Raw genomic sequence first — 19,002 nt, 5'->3', positions numbered from 1 at the left:
AGATGAAAATGTAATAAGCCTGGTATAAACAACATTAGAAACAAGGCCCGGCCAAAAAAACCGCAACCCGCAACTACGAATATTTACAATTTAGAAGCGACTTTGACACTTTACAGAAAAACAAGCCCAACGTGGCTTATAATATGCGGACATGGCAACACAATACTTCTTTTTTGGTGCGGGTTCACACAAACCGGTTGCAAACAATTACTTTTAGGTACACACCGCCACCTACTGTACGGGAGGCGAGTTTCTTTTCCCTGGAAACCACTAAACCAAAGGGAATTCTCTATGAATTGGGGGAGATGGATTAGACTTTCTTGGCCATCAGTCCCTTTTCGTTTGAACTGTACCCAAACTGAATACAAATTGAACAAGAAATGCACCCTGTCGAGCTGCCAACTTGCGCTTTGTACACAAGTAGGCCATGTATGGCCTACTTGTGTGCAAGCAGAGCGCGCTCACCACTGCTGGTACGACTGTTGCTCTGAGTTCTAGAGCTCTCTGCTGTCTGGGTACGACTGCTGCTCTGAGTCCTAGAGCTCTCTGCTATTCTAAATATTTTAGACCCGTAATTGACCTTATACCAACCTTGAAATGTACCCTAGTTACGTCACCAAGAATGGTGGTCCCTTATTGGTGGAGGACACCAACATACCCAGCCGATACATACCCCCTATTGACCTTATACCAATTTTGAAACGTACTTTCCCACTGAGCATTTTTTGGTCTAACAGACGTCTAATATTACACCGACGTATACCCAGCCGATCGAAGTACTTTCGCGCCCTGCTTGCGCAAGTAATAATACAATTTTCAATCAATCAATCCCATGGGGAAACCCGATCCGGGTCACAGCACCAATGTAACATCTGGAAATCAAACCCGGGTCTCCCGCATTGGAAATCCAACATCTTAACCACTAAGCCAAAGGGAATTCCCTATACTTGGGGGAAACATTATACTTTTTAGGCCATCAGGCTGAGGTTCTGAGTCACTCTGCTACTAATCTGGGTTTTTCATTTCCTCTCCCTCCCACCTGGAGTTTCAGGCCTGTTTTAAAAGATGCAAGTGTTGTGATCTTTAAATGGACCCGGTCTGGCTCTGAACAGGCTGGTAGTGTGTGTAGGCTGGGTGGGGTGTGATGATCCAGTTGAAGTACCTCTGTTGGTACGGAGACGGGCCCGGGAGAACCAATGATGAGACACAGAGGCAGTATCACACCATAGATTCACAAAGTTTATTAGACAGACAGGGAATATTTATAGTGCTGGATCATAGGAACGAGACAGTAAGATGTGAAGATGCGCGACATAGGAACGTGGCATGATGATGTGCAAGGTACCAACCTTGGTTGGTAATCCAGTCTGGCAGTGTGCCGCGGGTTCGACTCATATAAAATGAAGGCGAAAGCCACAAAAAAACATTACAAAAAAATAAATAATAATTCAAAATGCTCCCTATGGACTTATATTGTAGCCTACAGTAAAGAGGCTCAAGGAGTTATTTCAGTCGATAAATGAACGCAAACAAACTTGATTATGACAATATAGAAGTAACATCACCAAATCCAGTACTATTTTTTTTAAACGGTCAACTTCTTGTTGAATCAATTTCTAATCAATGGAGCAATTATTTTAGATTTCTTGCAGACTTTTGGAGTTCATGGCAAGGTAACTAACTACACAACCCTTACCCAACCCAAACCTTTACAAAAGTGGTCTAGCCCTTTAAACCAAGGATAGCCAGGCAAGATTTTGTCATTTTCCATTTCTGAAGATGATTTAACCATGAGCTTGGACCCAAGCATCCCTATTCTGGGCATAAAATCGCACATCTACAAGCTCAACGTCCCAATGTGCATTTGATTTTGTAGATGTGCTTTTTTAAGTGGGGGATAAAGACAATATATTTCATTGACCCTCGTCAATGGAATATATGGTTTAAGTGGTTAATGAAAAGTGTGGTTTGACAGAAGGCTATAGTATGCGGAAGAGATAAGTCACCATTTTCATCAGGTGAGTAGATACTAGTCTTGCCTCTGGCCCAGAAATGCCTGAATACTGGGCAAGAGTCTGGTCATCTCACTGGCTCAGAGACAAGGCTTCATTTGAAACGCCTGTCTACTACTACTACCAGCCTCCATGGTCTGCCATAGTGATTTATATGACATTGATGATGGAGGCAGTCACTCAGGCTGTAGAGTGGTAGCCCAGCCCAGCCCCTCTCTCTAGTGGGGGACGGTCACTCAGGTTAATCAGTTCATTCACTCAGACACAGTCTGGGGACATCCGAGTCCAGCTGTTCACAACTAGCCAGGACCCGTGGTGCAAAATGAATAGCATCTGAAGCCACTGTGGGCTTTAAGGGTGATTCAGACCACTGCGACTTTTCTCTGCAACATTGTAATGCTTATGTCTTCCGTCGTACGGCAAAGTTGAGCGCCAAAAATATAAGATCTACGTGCTTGGATTCAAGGCGTGAACAGGTAGATAAGCTATTTTTGGCCCCACGACACCGTCATGCGTCAAAGTGTAAATCGGTCTTATAACGGTTCCGTCTCGTTGTGAATAGCTGGTCTGAATGAGGATGGCTGTGTTATCTGTGTCAGTCATTCCAGAGGGCACCGCCATACATGAAGGAGAGAAATGTTACATGGTCAGGCTGGGAATTTCACTGCAATGTGTTTAATCAATCCAAAACAGAACAAGTATACAAAATAGAATATTATACAGAATACATAGCATAGGTACACTTTTGCAAGCCGTTTAACACCATCTGAAGGTCGAAAGGATTTAAACAGCATTGCAATTAATAGGGTGCTCATGTGGCACTTTTTATGCTGACACTCCTAGTCATATTAACCCTAACCCATATAATATAGTAAATGGACATGATCAAAGTGACCCATGAGCAAAAGAAAATGTATGTTTCTAGAATATCAGCCACAATGGTTAAATTGATCAGTGACAATTTATTTATTCCCCATGGACTATAAACTGTTATGCGTATAATTATGCAGGGGATATTATATCTGCATTTCCAGCCGATATAACAAAAAAAAGACATGTCTTTCACTGTGTTGAGTCAGATCTTTTTTTAAATAACTTCACATCATGTAGTGATTTTATTTTCTGCAAACATCCGATGAACATTTATGCTCATTGGCTCCTCATTGTATGCAGTTAATAGTTGATAATATTTATACCATGCATTTCTATGTATATACAAATCTATCTAATTCACATATGGACATTTTGATTTACATTTGCAATCATTTGAGTTAATCCTAAGAGTGGAAGAAAGACGACACACTGTCAGCACTTACCTCAACACTATAATGGTAAGAGGATGCTATCTACAATGCATTTGATGCAATAGTCTGCATTTATCTTTGAGACAGAATGCCTGATTTCAGGAAAAGCTGCAGTGGTTGAGAGTAGTGTACTGTATGTCTGTCCAGTGGCAACAGGACCAACACTGCTCAGACCCCGCCTCTCCCCCACCTCCTTTCCCCCTGTAAATTATAGCAGCACTTTAGCTAATGAAAGAGTTGAAGACCGCACACTAATAAAAGCCATTAAGTGAATAAAGCACTTCCCCCTCTAACGAAATTAAAGAATCTGCTGCTTTGGAGAGGGAGGACTCTGTATTAATATTTATGAAATGCGGAACCAGAACCCCCCCGCCCCAAACCTGAGGCCAATCCCACCCAGTCAAAGTACTTCTTGCCTGTCCACCTATCCCAAGAGAAAATGACCAACCCCCTCCTAACTTCAAAGAGGGGCGGAGGGTAGAGACTTTGAGGGTTCCGGAGAAGACGCAGTCAGGACAGTCTGTCTCAAATAGAGGAAGCTGGTGGATCCCCGAGAAGAAGCTCAGAGCATCCACACTTTTTCACCGCTTTTGAATCTGCTCCACCATGGTGCACACTTCGCACCAAGTCCAGTTTCTGTCTGGAGAGACTAGGTGTGTGGAAGTGACTTTCCAAAGACACCAGTTGGAGTGTGTCATAGACTGAATTAAGGTATGGTTCAAATGTGTTTGCCTTACATTAATGCTTTCTTGGGATGGTATGTGTGATTTTTAGTCACAGGAACATGTACAAAATCATCCAATATCTGTCAACCAAATTTTGGTTGAATGTATTTGAGTTTTTTTTTTCAGTCAGGCACTTTTTAGACCAATGGACAAAGTACCCCAGCGAACTGAAGGATTCTGACTGCATGATCTGGAGGGTGTAATGAATGGTAAGATCTACAAGTTTGAGCATGAGCTAAAAATACAAACTTCAAATTTTGGAGATCCGTCAAAAAAGGAAAGAAACTGAGGTAAGAGAACATAACCGTGTGTCCATGTGTAAAACCCCATAATACCATTCTATTAGTTCACGCATCATCCTGAAACATCCTCCATTACCCCAAAAAAGGAAACTGTCCATTTTCACCAACACATTCCATTTTTGTACTTCTTTCCACTAATGATCCATGAATCCCTTTGTGCCACAACAAATCTAGACTTCCTTTGTGTGGTATATGCATATTTATCTAATTCATCCCACAAAGTGGCTCAGTTGCCAAAGATTTAAGTTGATTATCACACCATGCCTTCTCATTTTAACAAGATGTCCCCGGGGATCTAGAAATGAATGGCAGTAACAAGATTGCCAAACCTTTTCAAGGGACTTCCCTTATAGCTCTTTCAACTGATAGCATCCTGGGTCTGACTCTTGACATTGAGTCCAGTGACCGTTAACATGGTTAGGAGAAGGATATGTCAGGAGTGGTTTTGTCTGTGTTCAGATTAGATCTCAAATATCAAAAGATGGACTACAGTGGTATAGATTTAACTGTTATTATTTAGTCCATTTGAGTGATTAGACACAAAGACTCTTTTTGCAAGGCTATCAGAAGAATTATACTGGGCAGTGGGCAACTGTATTCCCTAAGAATCTCTGGGTTTTCAATAAGACGACCATTATATTTCACCGAAATTCTATTTCCATCGATTGCCGGGGAAGAAATGCCCAATGCACTGATGGCGTACTAATTTGATCAAGAAGTCCATCCTTATGGCTCGAGTTAAACCATTCCATCAGAATTTTGAATATTCTATATTATTTGCATGATAAAACTGACCAACTCTTAATTTTTTCATACAAAAACATCTGGCAAAATAGGGTGCGAAAGACGAGAGGGCGTGGTTTGACGCAGTTTGTGCGCAGGAAGGGTGGTGCCTATTTTTCCGCAGTGAGAGTGACCTATGACTAATCCTTTTTTTATTTCGCAAATGGTCCTAGACGCACTGTACTGCGAACACTTCCCCAGTGTAAGGTGGTGGTATCTTTTTGCTCGACCGCATTGCGATAACTCCTCCTTCACACCTATGGACTTGGACCAACTCTCATATTGGGCTACGAATGAAAGTTATGAGGATATTTAGAATACTGGGCAAACTCTGGAGAACAAAGTCATCTTATAATATACCAGATATGGTGTATGTCTTTTGGAAGTATTGTCATATGACTCGTATGTGATTTTTGATCCTTTTTTGACCATACTCGTTACATTTCTGTCAAACATAACCACGAAAGAAGACATTATTGTTTTGTTTTACAGCCTTAAAGCAAGTTTCTTCATACGTGTTTATGCAAAAAAAAAGAAAGAAAAATGGATGAGCTGCCTGACTGAGCAGCAGAGCTCTGTGCTTTGCCCAGGACGCCATTGTGCTTGATCTAACCATGCAGTGCATCTTCTGTTCATGGTTGTGCCAAGCACCTTGGAGGCTTGTGAGCATTCTTCTTCTGACTAACTTACCTACTCTGCTTATTGATGTTATCTGCCTTTTTATGTTATCAACCCAATGCCAATGCTGTTTTGCTGTAGAAAACTCAGATGACCTTTATCCTAGGCCAATTGTTTATTCATCTAATCAGAGCACAAGAGCAATATGTACCAAATAAATGAAGTAGTCTTACAGTCTTTAGAGAAAGGATTGTAGAGATTGTGGATGCAGTTGTAGTACTGAAGGTCACAACTGACCGTTAGAAATGTACGTTGAAAATCTCCTTTTGAGGAGTGGGTTATATTGGGAACCACCAACTGGTCTAAATGAAGGATAGACACATTCCCCTATAAATGTGAAATGTGAATGTCATCATAGTCTGAAGTAGTCAAGCTCTAAAACAGATAGTGGACAATGATATATCGATGGATTCATGACTTTGTTTGGAAATATTGTAAATGTTTGTGGAACGGTTATTTAAAAAATAATTGGCTCGTTATATAATTATCTTATTAAATGTATATAAGACTTGCAACACACCGGAGAAACATTACTTGTATGATCAAATGATCAAAATGCTTATTTAATTAAACAAGGGAGCATGCCTAATAAGTTGTGGGTTCTAATATTCTTTTTTGCTATACACTTACAAAAATGTAATATTTATTCTCTTAAGATGTCTGTAACTTAAGACAGAATCGTGTTCATCTTTTTTTAATTATTATTTTCTTTTTTACTGATGTTTAATAAATTTGTCTTACGACATAACATATGACCATTTTATTGATTCTGGGCCCTAATAAATATGATCTGAATATCCCGTGTGGATGTCTAGCACCAATGAATATATTCTGTTCAATTAAGGTCAAGAATGAAACAAACAAGTCAGGGACAGGGAGATTGATGAGACTTGAGGGGTTTATGAGTTTCATACAAATCGTGTTACAAGCCGTGTTATCTACTGGCAGGCTAGTATCAAAATGGCAGATTTGTGGATCTGATCAATTATACTAAGTGTTCAGTGGCTTTTAACTATGGCTTTTAATTTCAGCCTGTATAGAATAGAGGTCACATGCTACAACAATGTGAGTTAATAAACCCATTTAGACCTGAGGACGATTCTACAAATGTCTTCTAAATCCTGACAAGTTTTCTGAAAAACCTGTTTCTTTGTCAGTGGTTCTCAAACATTTTCATGTCAAGGACCCCCAAAAATATATGTAATTGTCCGCCGACCAACATCTGAAAATATGGCGTTCCAAGGACTCCCCAGAAGCAAAGATTTGAGTTAAAAAGCTCTGAAAGAATATATAGGCCAATGGAAAGAGTTGCACCACATTTTCAAGATTTTTCTAAAATAGCAGATCTACAAGCTCATAGCACGGCACTCGGTGCCACGCTAAGAGCTTGTAGATCTGCTATTTTTCAATAGCTGCTAAAGCATAACATAATGCTTAAAACACCAAAAGGGGTTCCCACGCAGAATTGGTTAAGAATGTGGACAATGTTGAAATATCAATCATAACGACACTGGACAATGCGCAAGAAATATAAACTGATGGTCTGTGTTCTAGATGTGATCAAATTATTATATAGTTATCTTGGTTCTACTAGACTGCATGCATACCCTATTACCCTATAATCATTACTGAGATCATATTTGTTTTGTCACTTAAGAATGATTAAAAATAAAATAAAGAGGCTGCATATACAACTAGTGTTGTTGACATATGGCTTTAGTAATCAGTTCTCTTAAAACGATTATGAATAGTCCATCATAGTTTAACGGATGGGCTGATGAACAAGCGTAGTAATGAACTGTCTTTTCACAAAACGTCTGGAGTACTGACAACTCTGACAGTCTAGGGGGCGACTGTGGCTCAAGACACTGAACCCCAAATTGCTCCCGATGTGCTGGCTGGTAGTTGGTACCTTGCATGGCTTCTGCCACAATCGGTGTATGAATGTGCATGTGGATGGGTGAATGTAATGCACAATCTATGTAAAGCGCCGCTATATAATTGCATCATTTACCATTTATATTCATCTTTCTACGGTATATTCTACTAAAAAAAGTAGGTTTTTATCAGAATGAGTTAAACCGTAATACACTATATCTACAGCAACCATGATAATTATCTAAGCATAGGTGTAACCTACTACACATGAAAATGATAATGGAGGTATTGAAAACATCCCATTCCAATTAGATATTAGCCCTAGACTTGGGTGTTGATTGGCGCTAGACAGAAGTTACAGAACATCATTAATGCAAATTATATGGTGCCAGCATCGGTACATTCAAGTCAAGCAGTTATTGGCGGTACAAGAAACCAAAAATCCATGCAAAAAGTCTAATATTCATTGAATGTTGGCAAAGACTTGCATTGATCTCAAAGTATTTGCAAAAGTAGGCTACTTAAGTAGGGTATGTGATAGTTTTGGTTAACTTAAAAAGTTTAACCACTATAGTCTGATAGCAACCAGAGTGTTCAGTAACGGAGGTATCCCCATCTCTCCAGCTCTTTAATAAACATAAAATACATTTTCCGGTGGGTGGCCAAATTTCAGCCAATCAGGAGAGAGTACTTGTCCATCCTGTATTGTGTGAGTTCTCTCTCCTGATTGGATCAAATTGGTATACCGAACTGAAACTGTATTCATGAGGCAAAAAGTGAAAATAATGAAATATACTATAGCAGCTACAAATGTATTGCTAGCCAGTTAGGCAAAGAGCTGGTAGGGTTCCAAGCAGATGCCCCTTTTGATCACTTCCCCATGCACCTCAACATTGGAGGTTTTACAGATTAGCCATTTAGACTGGAATGTCGCTACCGTTTTGCACTGGTATAATCCCACGTATCACTGTGGGAGTGTGTATAAGGGTAGCATACAACTATAAAGTGAAACTACACAGTAGTCACTGAAAGTATAAACAGAAATAGCAAGATACAATTGAAAATGGTTTATTGAAATTAAGTTAGTTCCATTTGCTCCAACTCATAGTTAACCAGTTTCTATACAATAATAATGCCATTTGTGATGCAATCAACATTAGTTTTGGTAATGACATTATACTGCTAGCTCAAAAGTATATGGACAAAAACGTGACTACTGCAGGAGGCAAACTGTCAGTAAGTGACAAAGAAGGGCACACCAGAATGCACTGCCTGAAGCAGAAAATATAGCATACCGTTCCACCATAACCACACTTTACACTATTACCAAGATGTTTATCTTTTCTTCTGCTGAATTTAGTCATTGCCAATTCCCCCATATTTATATAGTCTTCACTGTCCCTTATGTTGGTCTGGGGAAGGTGTGCACACCCATATCTCCTCCAATGCCCATGTACCGATGTACGGTAGTCACCAGTCACAAGTGGAGGAACACACTATCCCTCCTCCCAGTTCTGCACCCTGCTGACACCAATCGTGTTCACTGGATGTCCAGCCAAGCCGGAAACACAAGAGAAATCGAACCCCAGTCTCGAACACTCCACGGTGAAGAATGGCCTTTTCTTTACAAACGTAGCAACACTTTATTCACTGAAGGTACTATTAACTGATTTAGACCTGGATCACCAATTTGTTATCAGCCTCAGGTCTAACATTTTAGACATTACAGGGATATATTAAATATTTAACACTTGTGTAGGATCCTTCTGACTCGCAAGAGTCGCAATTATATATATTAATAAGGACATTAAATCGAAGTCCATGCAAGCTAGACAATGTTTCAAACAAAAAAGAAATGTCATGACACTTTGTCAGATTGTCAGGCTGTAAACAGTGTAGTCCATTAGACTATGTTACATGATATCCCATGTGTGGCATCACACGTTTTCATGACATTCATTAATACAGAGCCAACTCTTATTTAGAACAGCAACAAGTTAGTTACATGTACTTCTAGGACCTACACTTACAAAAAATAAAACAAAACGTTGCAGATGGGGAAAAGTTACAAACAAGCATAACTGTAGTTGGAATAAACATACAGTTATAACTTATACCACACTAAACTTAATGTATTATGCTTAACGGCATGGCACTTAAGGGCCCAGCAGTGTTGGTCTACTCCTGTGTAGTCACAAACGTTACGTATAGATGTAGATCACTTTATATGTCCACCTGTAAAAAAGTAGACCAATCACATGCTGCCACATGCATACAGCGAACCACACAGCTCAGCTGACACAACTATGCCAAATACACTTCGCAACATCAACACACAAAGCTCTCATTAGCATGTTAGCACATCATTGGTGATCTGTAGGCATTCAAGACATAATCTATTAATGCATAACATTGTAGCCCAATGTGAAAGGATGAAACGAAGCAATTACATCACTACAGTGAACTGAGTGATGTAATAACGTTCTAAGATGTAGGCTATTATATGGATATTCAAATTAGTTAGCCAGATAACTGCTAATTCATTTAGGCGTCTTAAAGCCTTTTCAATTGCACAAGGAAGCCATGCCTACATTAGACTGTGGCCTGTTTGTGAACATCAGGGTATACATCAAGCAATCACTGGTGAGTTCTGAGGTGTGTGTGTGTGTGTGTGTGTGTGTGTGTCTGAGCTGAGGTAGGACAATTATTAATCACAAAAGGTTTTATTTGATTGCTCAAGTGCTATACGTTTTCATGAAAGGGCATTCATTTATCAGCAAACAAGGTCAGATTCCATTTCTGGAAAAATCTAAAGCCAAGCGCATTAGTACCATTTTATTGTTATTTGAGGTTTAGTTGGTTGCCACAAGACACTATGCCCCTAATGGTGAGGAACTGGTTATCTATCTGGTCATCGGAAGGCTTTACGTCAATGAACCCTGGCAAATTAAACCACAAATATGTTGGGACGGACAGCACAAAATCTGGGATGTGCCAACAAGAAAAACAGTTCCATCCACATACTGTAAGAGAAGGAACCCATGAGAGAGGATCTTAAGTCAACTGATTTATACCAGCTATTAAGGTTCAATCTTGTAGACAAACTCAATTTAAAAACTTAGTTACAGGGAAACCATTTTGAACTTAAATCGCATTGCTCTGATGTGAAGAGATCACTGTGGCCAAAAAAGAAAAAGAGGTTATAACTAGTTTACATAATCTACTTTGGACTGAACAGGACACATTATAGAAATGGCTGCTAATCATTGCAATAAATATAATTTATAAATACCAGTGTTACCCCATTATTCCCATTATTTTGTTCTACATTGTCATTAAAAAGTAGCACTAATTGTGCCATAATTGGTCGGCTATCATCTTATGGAGAGGTTTACGGAGAAGTTCTGTATGGTATCTGTTCCCAAGTTACAGTACATTGACAGTACGTAATGCTCGTGTGAGGGACAGGGTTCTTACACATTTTCCATTTTAAAATTTCGTTTAAAATGGCTTTTCCAGACAATAATTTCCAGAATTCTCTGTTGATATGTCACATCATATTTGACATCCGAGTACAAATATCTAGATGTTTGTTACTAAATGCTTTTAAAATCCAACCGTTCAATTATCTTCCATCTTCTATCTATATATTAGGTTTTGCCAAATAGATTGTAACCAAGTGCTGTTGCTTATAGAAATCAATTAACAACTTAACCAACGCCTTAGCCATGAAATGGTGACAAGTGGCGAAAATAGCCAATCTACAAGCTCACATCACAATGCTTTACATTGTGAGCTTGTAGATCGGCTTTCAAATAATATATTTTTTGTGCCTACAATGTATACAATTTTTGCCATTTCTGAATTGGAATCCTGAATTATTATTTTTGTACTGTATACGGGGACCACATTTAATTCCGACGGAGCATTAGTTCGACATGCATCCGCATGTCGGACATGCGCTGCTCCCGTGCTTGCGGTTATAGCCTCATTTTATTTAAACTATTTTGGTGGGGAATGTGTGTTATAAGTAAATAGTCTGGAAACAATTATTTTTCAATATTCCTTTTGTCTTATTTCCATACTTATCCAGACATGGAAATTACAAAAATCTAATTCCATACTTTTGTAGGAACCCTGGAGGGATGTCTAAAGCACACAAGACTAGGCATTTGGGAACGATAAAGTATGTATTTGCGAAGTCCAGAAATCCACTAAACTCATCATATATGCTACTTCCACTGCCACTTGCATTACTTTGAGCATTCAGCTAGCTCCAATCACACAGTAGACACTACCTTTACATTCATCTAGTTCCAATCAGAATGTAGACAGTATCGACTGTACAGCAGAGGTTGCTAGTGGGAAATGCAGAGTTGGCCTTTGAAAAGTAAAGACATTGCCATCAGACATTACGGTGCCAAATCAATAGGAGTAACAGAAGGTACTGTGAGAAACATCTAGTATATAATGTGAGAATTCAGAAGTGCTTTGGCAAAAGCAACTTTACAATAACAAGGTGTTTTGGCTCAGTCTTGCTGGTTGGTGCCAGTAATTACAGTATCAGGTAAAAGGAGGCAGAAGGGAGATGTCACCCTTCAGGATATCAGTTGGCAAAGCAAAAACCGTGGCAAGACAGGCAGTATGAAATAACTTCTTTGTAGTAGTCTCTTTTCTTTTTCCCCACAAAGGGTGCACATATTGTCACAAATAGGTTCCACTGCTCTTATGACCACTTATCCAGGACTTCGTATCTTCCAAGCAGCTTATGACTTGATTTAATGTTCCCCATAACCACAACTAACCCATGAGCTTTTTAGTCTCAAGCATAGATACGGCCAGGATCTCCTGTGTGTGTGTTGTCCCCAGTGAGACGCTCCTGGCGGGTAGCATCGATGGGCTTTATAACACCTGTATAGTCATGGATCCCAACTTCCAACTTGGCTCTCAAGGCAGCAGCATGTAGTTTGTCCAAAAAGTCAGGCATACCTACCAGATAAAGGTATACATGTTTGAATACTAGTGCTAAAAATGTAGTAAAATGGAGAAAAACCTTGATTGTGGGTAACTTGAAACGTAGGCCTATTAGAACTGAATTATTGCGCAACTGCTTTTGTCCTGAGGAATGGGAAAAAAGCATTTCTGCCAGACGGAAGCAGAGCAGCATTGTTCATTTCCTGCACTGATGTTACCTACTGCTACCTGGCTAGTAGTTATTTAACATTATATAACGTAAAACTAGAACAAATGAGATGAAAGGGGACTACTGTGAAACTCTTTATGTACTTCTAGGTTTAATTGTATGTGTATTCATAAGAGGGAGAGAGGACATAAACCTCAAATACACCATCCCCTGAACTACATCTGCAAGTGAAACACCAAGACTTTTTTCTGTTTTGACGAGGGGTTGTACATGTTTGTGTGTACTATTTACAATGTGTTAAAGGGAACCATGAACACTAATTCTCCGTTCATGTTATTCCTAAAATAAGTAGTCCTTTTAACATAAGACGCACAGCATGAATCCTATATGAGAACTAGACCAGTGTAAAGAACTTACCACTAGACACCATCCAGCTCACACAGTAACGAGGAAAGACCGTCTGAGGGTCATCGCTGTAGGTAAGCAGATAATCAAAGCCATTCTGTGTAGAAAAGCAAAAACACAACACCACAAGGTCACCAATAGCTGAAGAACACAAACCCGTTATGTAAAGCAAACCAAAATCCTAAAACATTCATCACCCAGACACCCACCTCATCAAAGGACTTGTGAGGACGGATTACCATCTTTGACTGGTATGAATTGACTCTGACAAAGTTCTGAGATTCTGGGACCCGAGGATGCTGAACAGCTCTGTAACAAAAACAGAATATATATATATATATATATATATATATATATACACCACATGTCAAAGATACAAATACACAATGCAGAGTGATTATTTATAAATTCCAATTCCAATATTCTTGTCTCTTTATAATAACAATAATAATATCTCAAACATGCTTTTCCGAGTACCCAAAGACGCTTTACATGGGGGTCAAGAGGAAGCAAAAAAGAATAAAAACTTTATTGGTAAAGAAAACCCCCACAAAATATATATAATAAAATACCCACCTTGATACCAAGGTCATCAGGTTGTTCTCTAGGTCAACATCATAGCGGCGCACATAGACATAGTCCCTCGAGTACAAGGGATACTGTCAGGGGTAGACATAAAATTCACTTGTAAAAATGTATTGTGGACAAATTGCATTTAGCAGATCATGAGGCTATAATGGATATAAAATATAGATTAAATAATATAGATTACACATAGGTAATAAGCGACATACTTCTGTTTGTAGACAACCACTTACTAGGGTACCCGTCTGACACTTATTTCTACAGACATCATAATAAACACCACTTATATGGACTAAATGCATCTTTATTTCCCCCCATGGAATGAGAAATTCTTCTGTTTGACATGGAAGCACAGTGGCGCTATGAATGGATCCTTTCTGTAAGTGTCGGGGACACTTGCTGGTTTTAACTTCAATTATTTTTAGTTTGAAGTTGATTTGTTTATTTACGTTGCTTTGGGATGCTTTTATTTTGACACTTCCTGTACGTTTGGTTTACCTCATTTTGAAACGTCCTGTTACCGCACCGGCACGCACTTAAACCCGCTCGCTTCACTCACCCCCCTTCATTCACACTCAGTCAGACAGTGACAGGAGAGAGAGACGGCGTGTGTATACGTAGCAGCGCAACACAGTATGTTTGTTGGAAATGCCTCTCTCACTTTAATTCCGTAAATGTTGTACCCAGACATGTGTAGCTTCAGTGTACTGAGCAGTTTATAATATTTTCCACAGTGCCTGCTGTAATCAGTGTTGACATGCAACAATTTCCTATGATGGGTGACGGTGAATGAAGGTTCCAAGTGGCGTTCAAACAGCTTGTTAGCCCCTCGATAGGCGGAGCAAGGTATAGTTTGTTTGGGTTTTCATTTATTATTTACTTTGGGCTTAATTACTTTCGTTTGTTTTGTTTGGGTCTATGATACTTTGGTTATGGTGCATTTTGCTTTATGTCTGCTTGGTTTTCTATGGAAATGACTTTACTTATATTGAATCACTGAATTATAATCGACTATAAAGTATTGTATTGTTGAATTGTACTAAAGTGATTAATTCAAATGCACTGCTTTTGTGAAATGTTTGATATTATGTTTGTAAAAGTATGTATTCTCTATCTTTTCATAGTTTTCAAATAAAAACACCCGTTGAAACCAATCCACTTCATTCTTTACATCGAGGGCACTTACACTTTCTATAATTTTATGTTCTTATGGGTGCTTTGATTAAGTCGGCCTCTTATCTCCGAGTGAAATGTAATCGCAAGCAACAGAAACTTACAGGGAAGTGTGTGGCCCAGTGTACAACTTCGGTGCCCGTGTTGACCTCTCGGTCTACCACCTCAAGCTTGATGACCAGAGCGTCCCACTTCTTCCTGTACTCTGTATCCAACTGGGGGGAGGGGAGGAGGGAAACGTGACAACAGCAGCTTATTATAGTACTCAGTTTGTGCACAGACCTAGAGTGTTACATTCTACACTTCTAGTTCAGAGTTTATCTCAAGTCATTCAAGACAGGTCAAAGTCTTTCAGCGCAAGTGGCATGATGTCCATTAGCAAATGTGACTTTAGTTTTGAATGTAGTTAGTTATGTAATATTTGGCCAGTGTATTGACACAAACTCAGCTTCTGCTGCTTTGCTGCATTAAGGCTTGGAATGTCAATCGAATGTAATTCTTTACATCAAGAATTGTTTAATGTTATTGGCAGTATCAATTTGTCCCACCCTTCCTTGCCATGAATCAACATATGGAATGAATTCTGTACTGGCCATATATGGAGGGTGTCTGGAGCTCTAAGGGTGGCAGCGGGGGCAGTGTCTTGAGAGTACAGGATTTGATGAGGTCAGAGCAACATATGGAATATCAGGTCAGCTCTATATATGGAGATCTAAGGGTGGCAGCAGGGGCAGTGTCTTGAGTACAGGTTTTTTTTTTAGGTCAGATGAGGTCAGATCAACATATGGAATGAATTCTGTATTGGCCATATATAAGCCCTTTCCACACCTAAGCGCAAAACGTCTGACAGCCACGGACAGAAGAAGCTGTGCGGCGTGTGCGCAGCTGGTTTTTAGACAGCTGGTGGATGGGAATTAAGCTCCACCTCCGCGGACAATTGACGTGGAGGAGAGCACTTCCGGGAATGTGGCCGTCGCGCAAGTCGTCCGCGGAGCTTCTTTTCCATCCACCAGCTGTCTAAAAACTGTGCGCAGCTGCTGTGTGCAGCCGAGAATGTGCGCGGCTCTTTAGATAGTGTGGCAGCACCTATAGAGCGTGTCACGACTCACAAGGCATGACGGACGGACCGGACAAACGGACAGGTTTTTTCAGGTTTTCATAGTAAGCGCAATAGCGCATACACTATTAGGCTACATTAAAATCAAGGCAACACTCACTCACAAAACATCCCTAACATAATCAAAGACATGCCTCAGGTTTTAACCTTTATTTAACCAAGCAGGTCACAACAAATTACTATTTACACAGGGCGGCCTGGCAAGAGGTAAGGCTCTTAGAACGCCCGAGGTGGGGAGAAAGGTAACACAGTCACACACAAACATCAAGGACAGATTGACATTAGCCAACATTATTAAGTGAGGGTCTGGATTGAGTAGCATGGTGGGGCAATGTACAGAAACAAAACCCCCATTTTAAGTCTGTCAACAACTTACTCCAGAACATTATCTGTTGTGGAGTAAGTTGCTTGCATATTGTATGCATTAGTTTCCCTCCCAAATTGTTTTTCTTTTGGGTTGAGGAGTCATCAGTTTTGAGGTTCTTTCAGTAATTCATTGCTTTTCTGACATTCACATGAAGATTTCAAAGCGCTGTACCTGAACATTGAAGAACTGTCTTGGTGTGACATCAGTGTAGGAGCCCAAAACTGTGGCAAAATGGAAAGAAAAGCATAAAAGTACTATTTGACATTCAGTTGACATTAATGTCAATACATTCTGTCTGACTAGCCAAAACAAAACAGCACATGATGAATAACTCAGATAGCATTAGCTGCATGCATGCACACATGACACACATGTCAAGACTCAGGTTTCACATGCCACTCTAGACTGCTGGGTTGTTGGCTGACCTCTGTATTCATACAAGTGGCTGTTAGGAATAGGCCGCTTCCACACTTTGAAGTCTTTTTTCTCCATCACAATTTCCCAGCCAGGTTCTGCTGCTACTGCCACCGAGGACTTGCTTATTTGTTTCACAGCCTCCAAAGCTTGAAGCTCAAGTCCACATCTTAAAACCAAATTAAAATGCGGAAGCAAATTAATACAATGCACAATTGTTATGTTATCACAGACCAATATTTGAGATCTATTCACCCTCCCCCCCCCCCCCCACACACACACACCAATCATCAGAACACAAAAATCTACTTTTGAATTATACCTCCGAATTTCTTCATCCTGGATCTTTTCACTCTCCCACAGAAAGACACCAGCCAGGGCTGCAACTAGTTTGCCCGAGCGGGCGTGCTCTCTGTGCAGCCTGCGCCATATGCTGCCAACCAGGGTCCACCTCGTTCGCTCAGAGTACAAGTTGGAGTAGAGCTCCCCGATCTGATAGGCACGTCGGAGCCTTTGGCCGGTCACGAAGCTGCAGTGGTTGGCGAGTATGGACAGCAAGCCTGGCTTCTTCTTCTTACAGGACGCCCTCGCCGCCGCTTCGCCCACACCTGCTCTCTGGAGCCATGACAACAACAGGCCCATGCTTTTGCCCAGCCATGCGGCCCTTTCGGGCTCCCCGTTGCCGATATTCCTCCCAAAGGCACCGCTGTTGTGGTATCTCACCGCCTTCGCACCGATGTCGCAAATCGGACGCCTCATGGGCATTGACTGGAACATGTTGATAATGTTTACGCAACGCACTGTCAATAGATAAATGGGCACGAAACAAGCCAAGTGCTACAGCTATAACTAAAAAAAACGATGTGCTGCAGAGATACGCCACTGCCACAATATATATCCACAAGACATATGATAATATGAGAGAACGGTTTACGAACTGTCAACTGTCACAAATGTAACAACAACAAAATGTCACACAACTTCCGTAGTTTTAGCTGCCTTTCTAGGTTTGTACAAGCACACGTTCTACAGCATATTGTGGCTACATGTAGCTAGCGTTAGCTGACAACCACCAACGCGTGCGATATACGACGTCCCAATTACCTTTCCAACTATATTATGGCAATTAATTGCATCTTATTATCGACCTGCATTCGGATATGGCGTTTATTCGTTGTAGCTTTCCAACAGCTAGCCTCGCGTTTGTTAAACACTGGCAGTGGCGTTTGACCTCCTCAATCCCACTGTCCCATGAACACACGTGACGCCACTCAGTTGATACGCCCGCCTTCATTTTTACAACCAGTTCGTTCATTGGATGAATGTCATTCAACGACCAATTTCATTGGTGCTTTTGGGAGTCTGTCTTGGAATCGATCTACACGCACGCATAGTAGCAAGTTTGCCTGCCCTGTTCACACTTCACACGCCCCCCTCCAGGAGGCTCCAGTTTCAGAGCTGACTCAGGGTCAGACTGTACGTTATGAATCTATATTTTTATGTCATTGTAAATCTGATCCAAGATCAGTCCCAATGTACCACCTCTAAGTGTACCACCTATTGCTCAATGGCAAGTCGTTTTGTCGCCCTCCAGTGGTTGCAATTGAAATGAAATATTTGATATTAAAGCAAATCAATAGCCTACATTTTCGACTGTTGGTCCTTGATGAATTTTGATGAATTGAAAATGGTGGGCCCTATTGTAAACAAGTGTAATGCTTTATGGTGTCGTCCACTCACTATTAACTGTTTTTTTATTGAGTTGTACTTCAAATGTACTGTGTTAATATTAATAAATCAATCAGTCCCCAATAGAAAGAGATAATTACAGGAATTGAGCTTTACAGTGTGAACTAGCCCCACAACCCACATCGTTCATATGTGCACCCTATGTCATGCTGTTACTGTACTTGATTTCTTCTTACCTTATTTTCATGTGATGATCATGTGACAATAAAGATGTTGACGTTAAAATAGATTTTAAATAATTAATTTAACTTAATGGTTAAGAATGATTTAACCGAGTATGAAATAAATAAAGTCAAGTGTCCAAATGAAGTCAATAAAGAATATATCTAATAACTGGCCCTCCTTGTGAATTATAAGCTTTATCCAT

General features: G+C 40.2%; 1 protein-coding gene and 1 long non-coding RNA gene across 2 annotated transcripts in view; both read right to left on the bottom strand.

Moving 5' to 3' along the window:
- The window catches only part of LOC308310198, a 200,911-nt gene that overhangs the window by 9,017 nt on the left and 172,892 nt on the right, over positions 1 to 19,002 (bottom strand). The gene's annotated exons all lie outside the window — the stretch shown is intronic.
- Positions 6,689 to 18,142, bottom strand: stard7 (StAR related lipid transfer domain containing 7). The gene is made up of 8 exons (XM_080756377.1): positions 17,209 to 18,142; positions 16,898 to 17,055; positions 16,644 to 16,693; positions 15,093 to 15,203; positions 13,807 to 13,889; positions 13,440 to 13,539; positions 13,243 to 13,327; positions 6,689 to 12,671 (listed from the first exon to the last, which is right to left on the bottom strand). Exons 1-8 carry the CDS (start codon positions 17,661 to 17,663, stop codon positions 12,505 to 12,507), a joined length of 1,209 nt encoding a protein of 402 aa, XP_080612503.1. The 5' UTR covers positions 17,664 to 18,142; the 3' UTR covers positions 6,689 to 12,504.

This window comes from Protomyctophum bolini (assembly GCF_963924005.1).
Source record: "Protomyctophum bolini genome assembly, chromosome: 22".
In the NCBI taxonomy this organism is placed as follows: Eukaryota; Metazoa; Chordata; class Actinopteri; order Myctophiformes; family Myctophidae; genus Protomyctophum; species Protomyctophum bolini.
The sequence above is the reverse complement of the archived record's forward strand: the minus strand, read 5'-3'. Positions and strand labels throughout refer to the sequence as shown.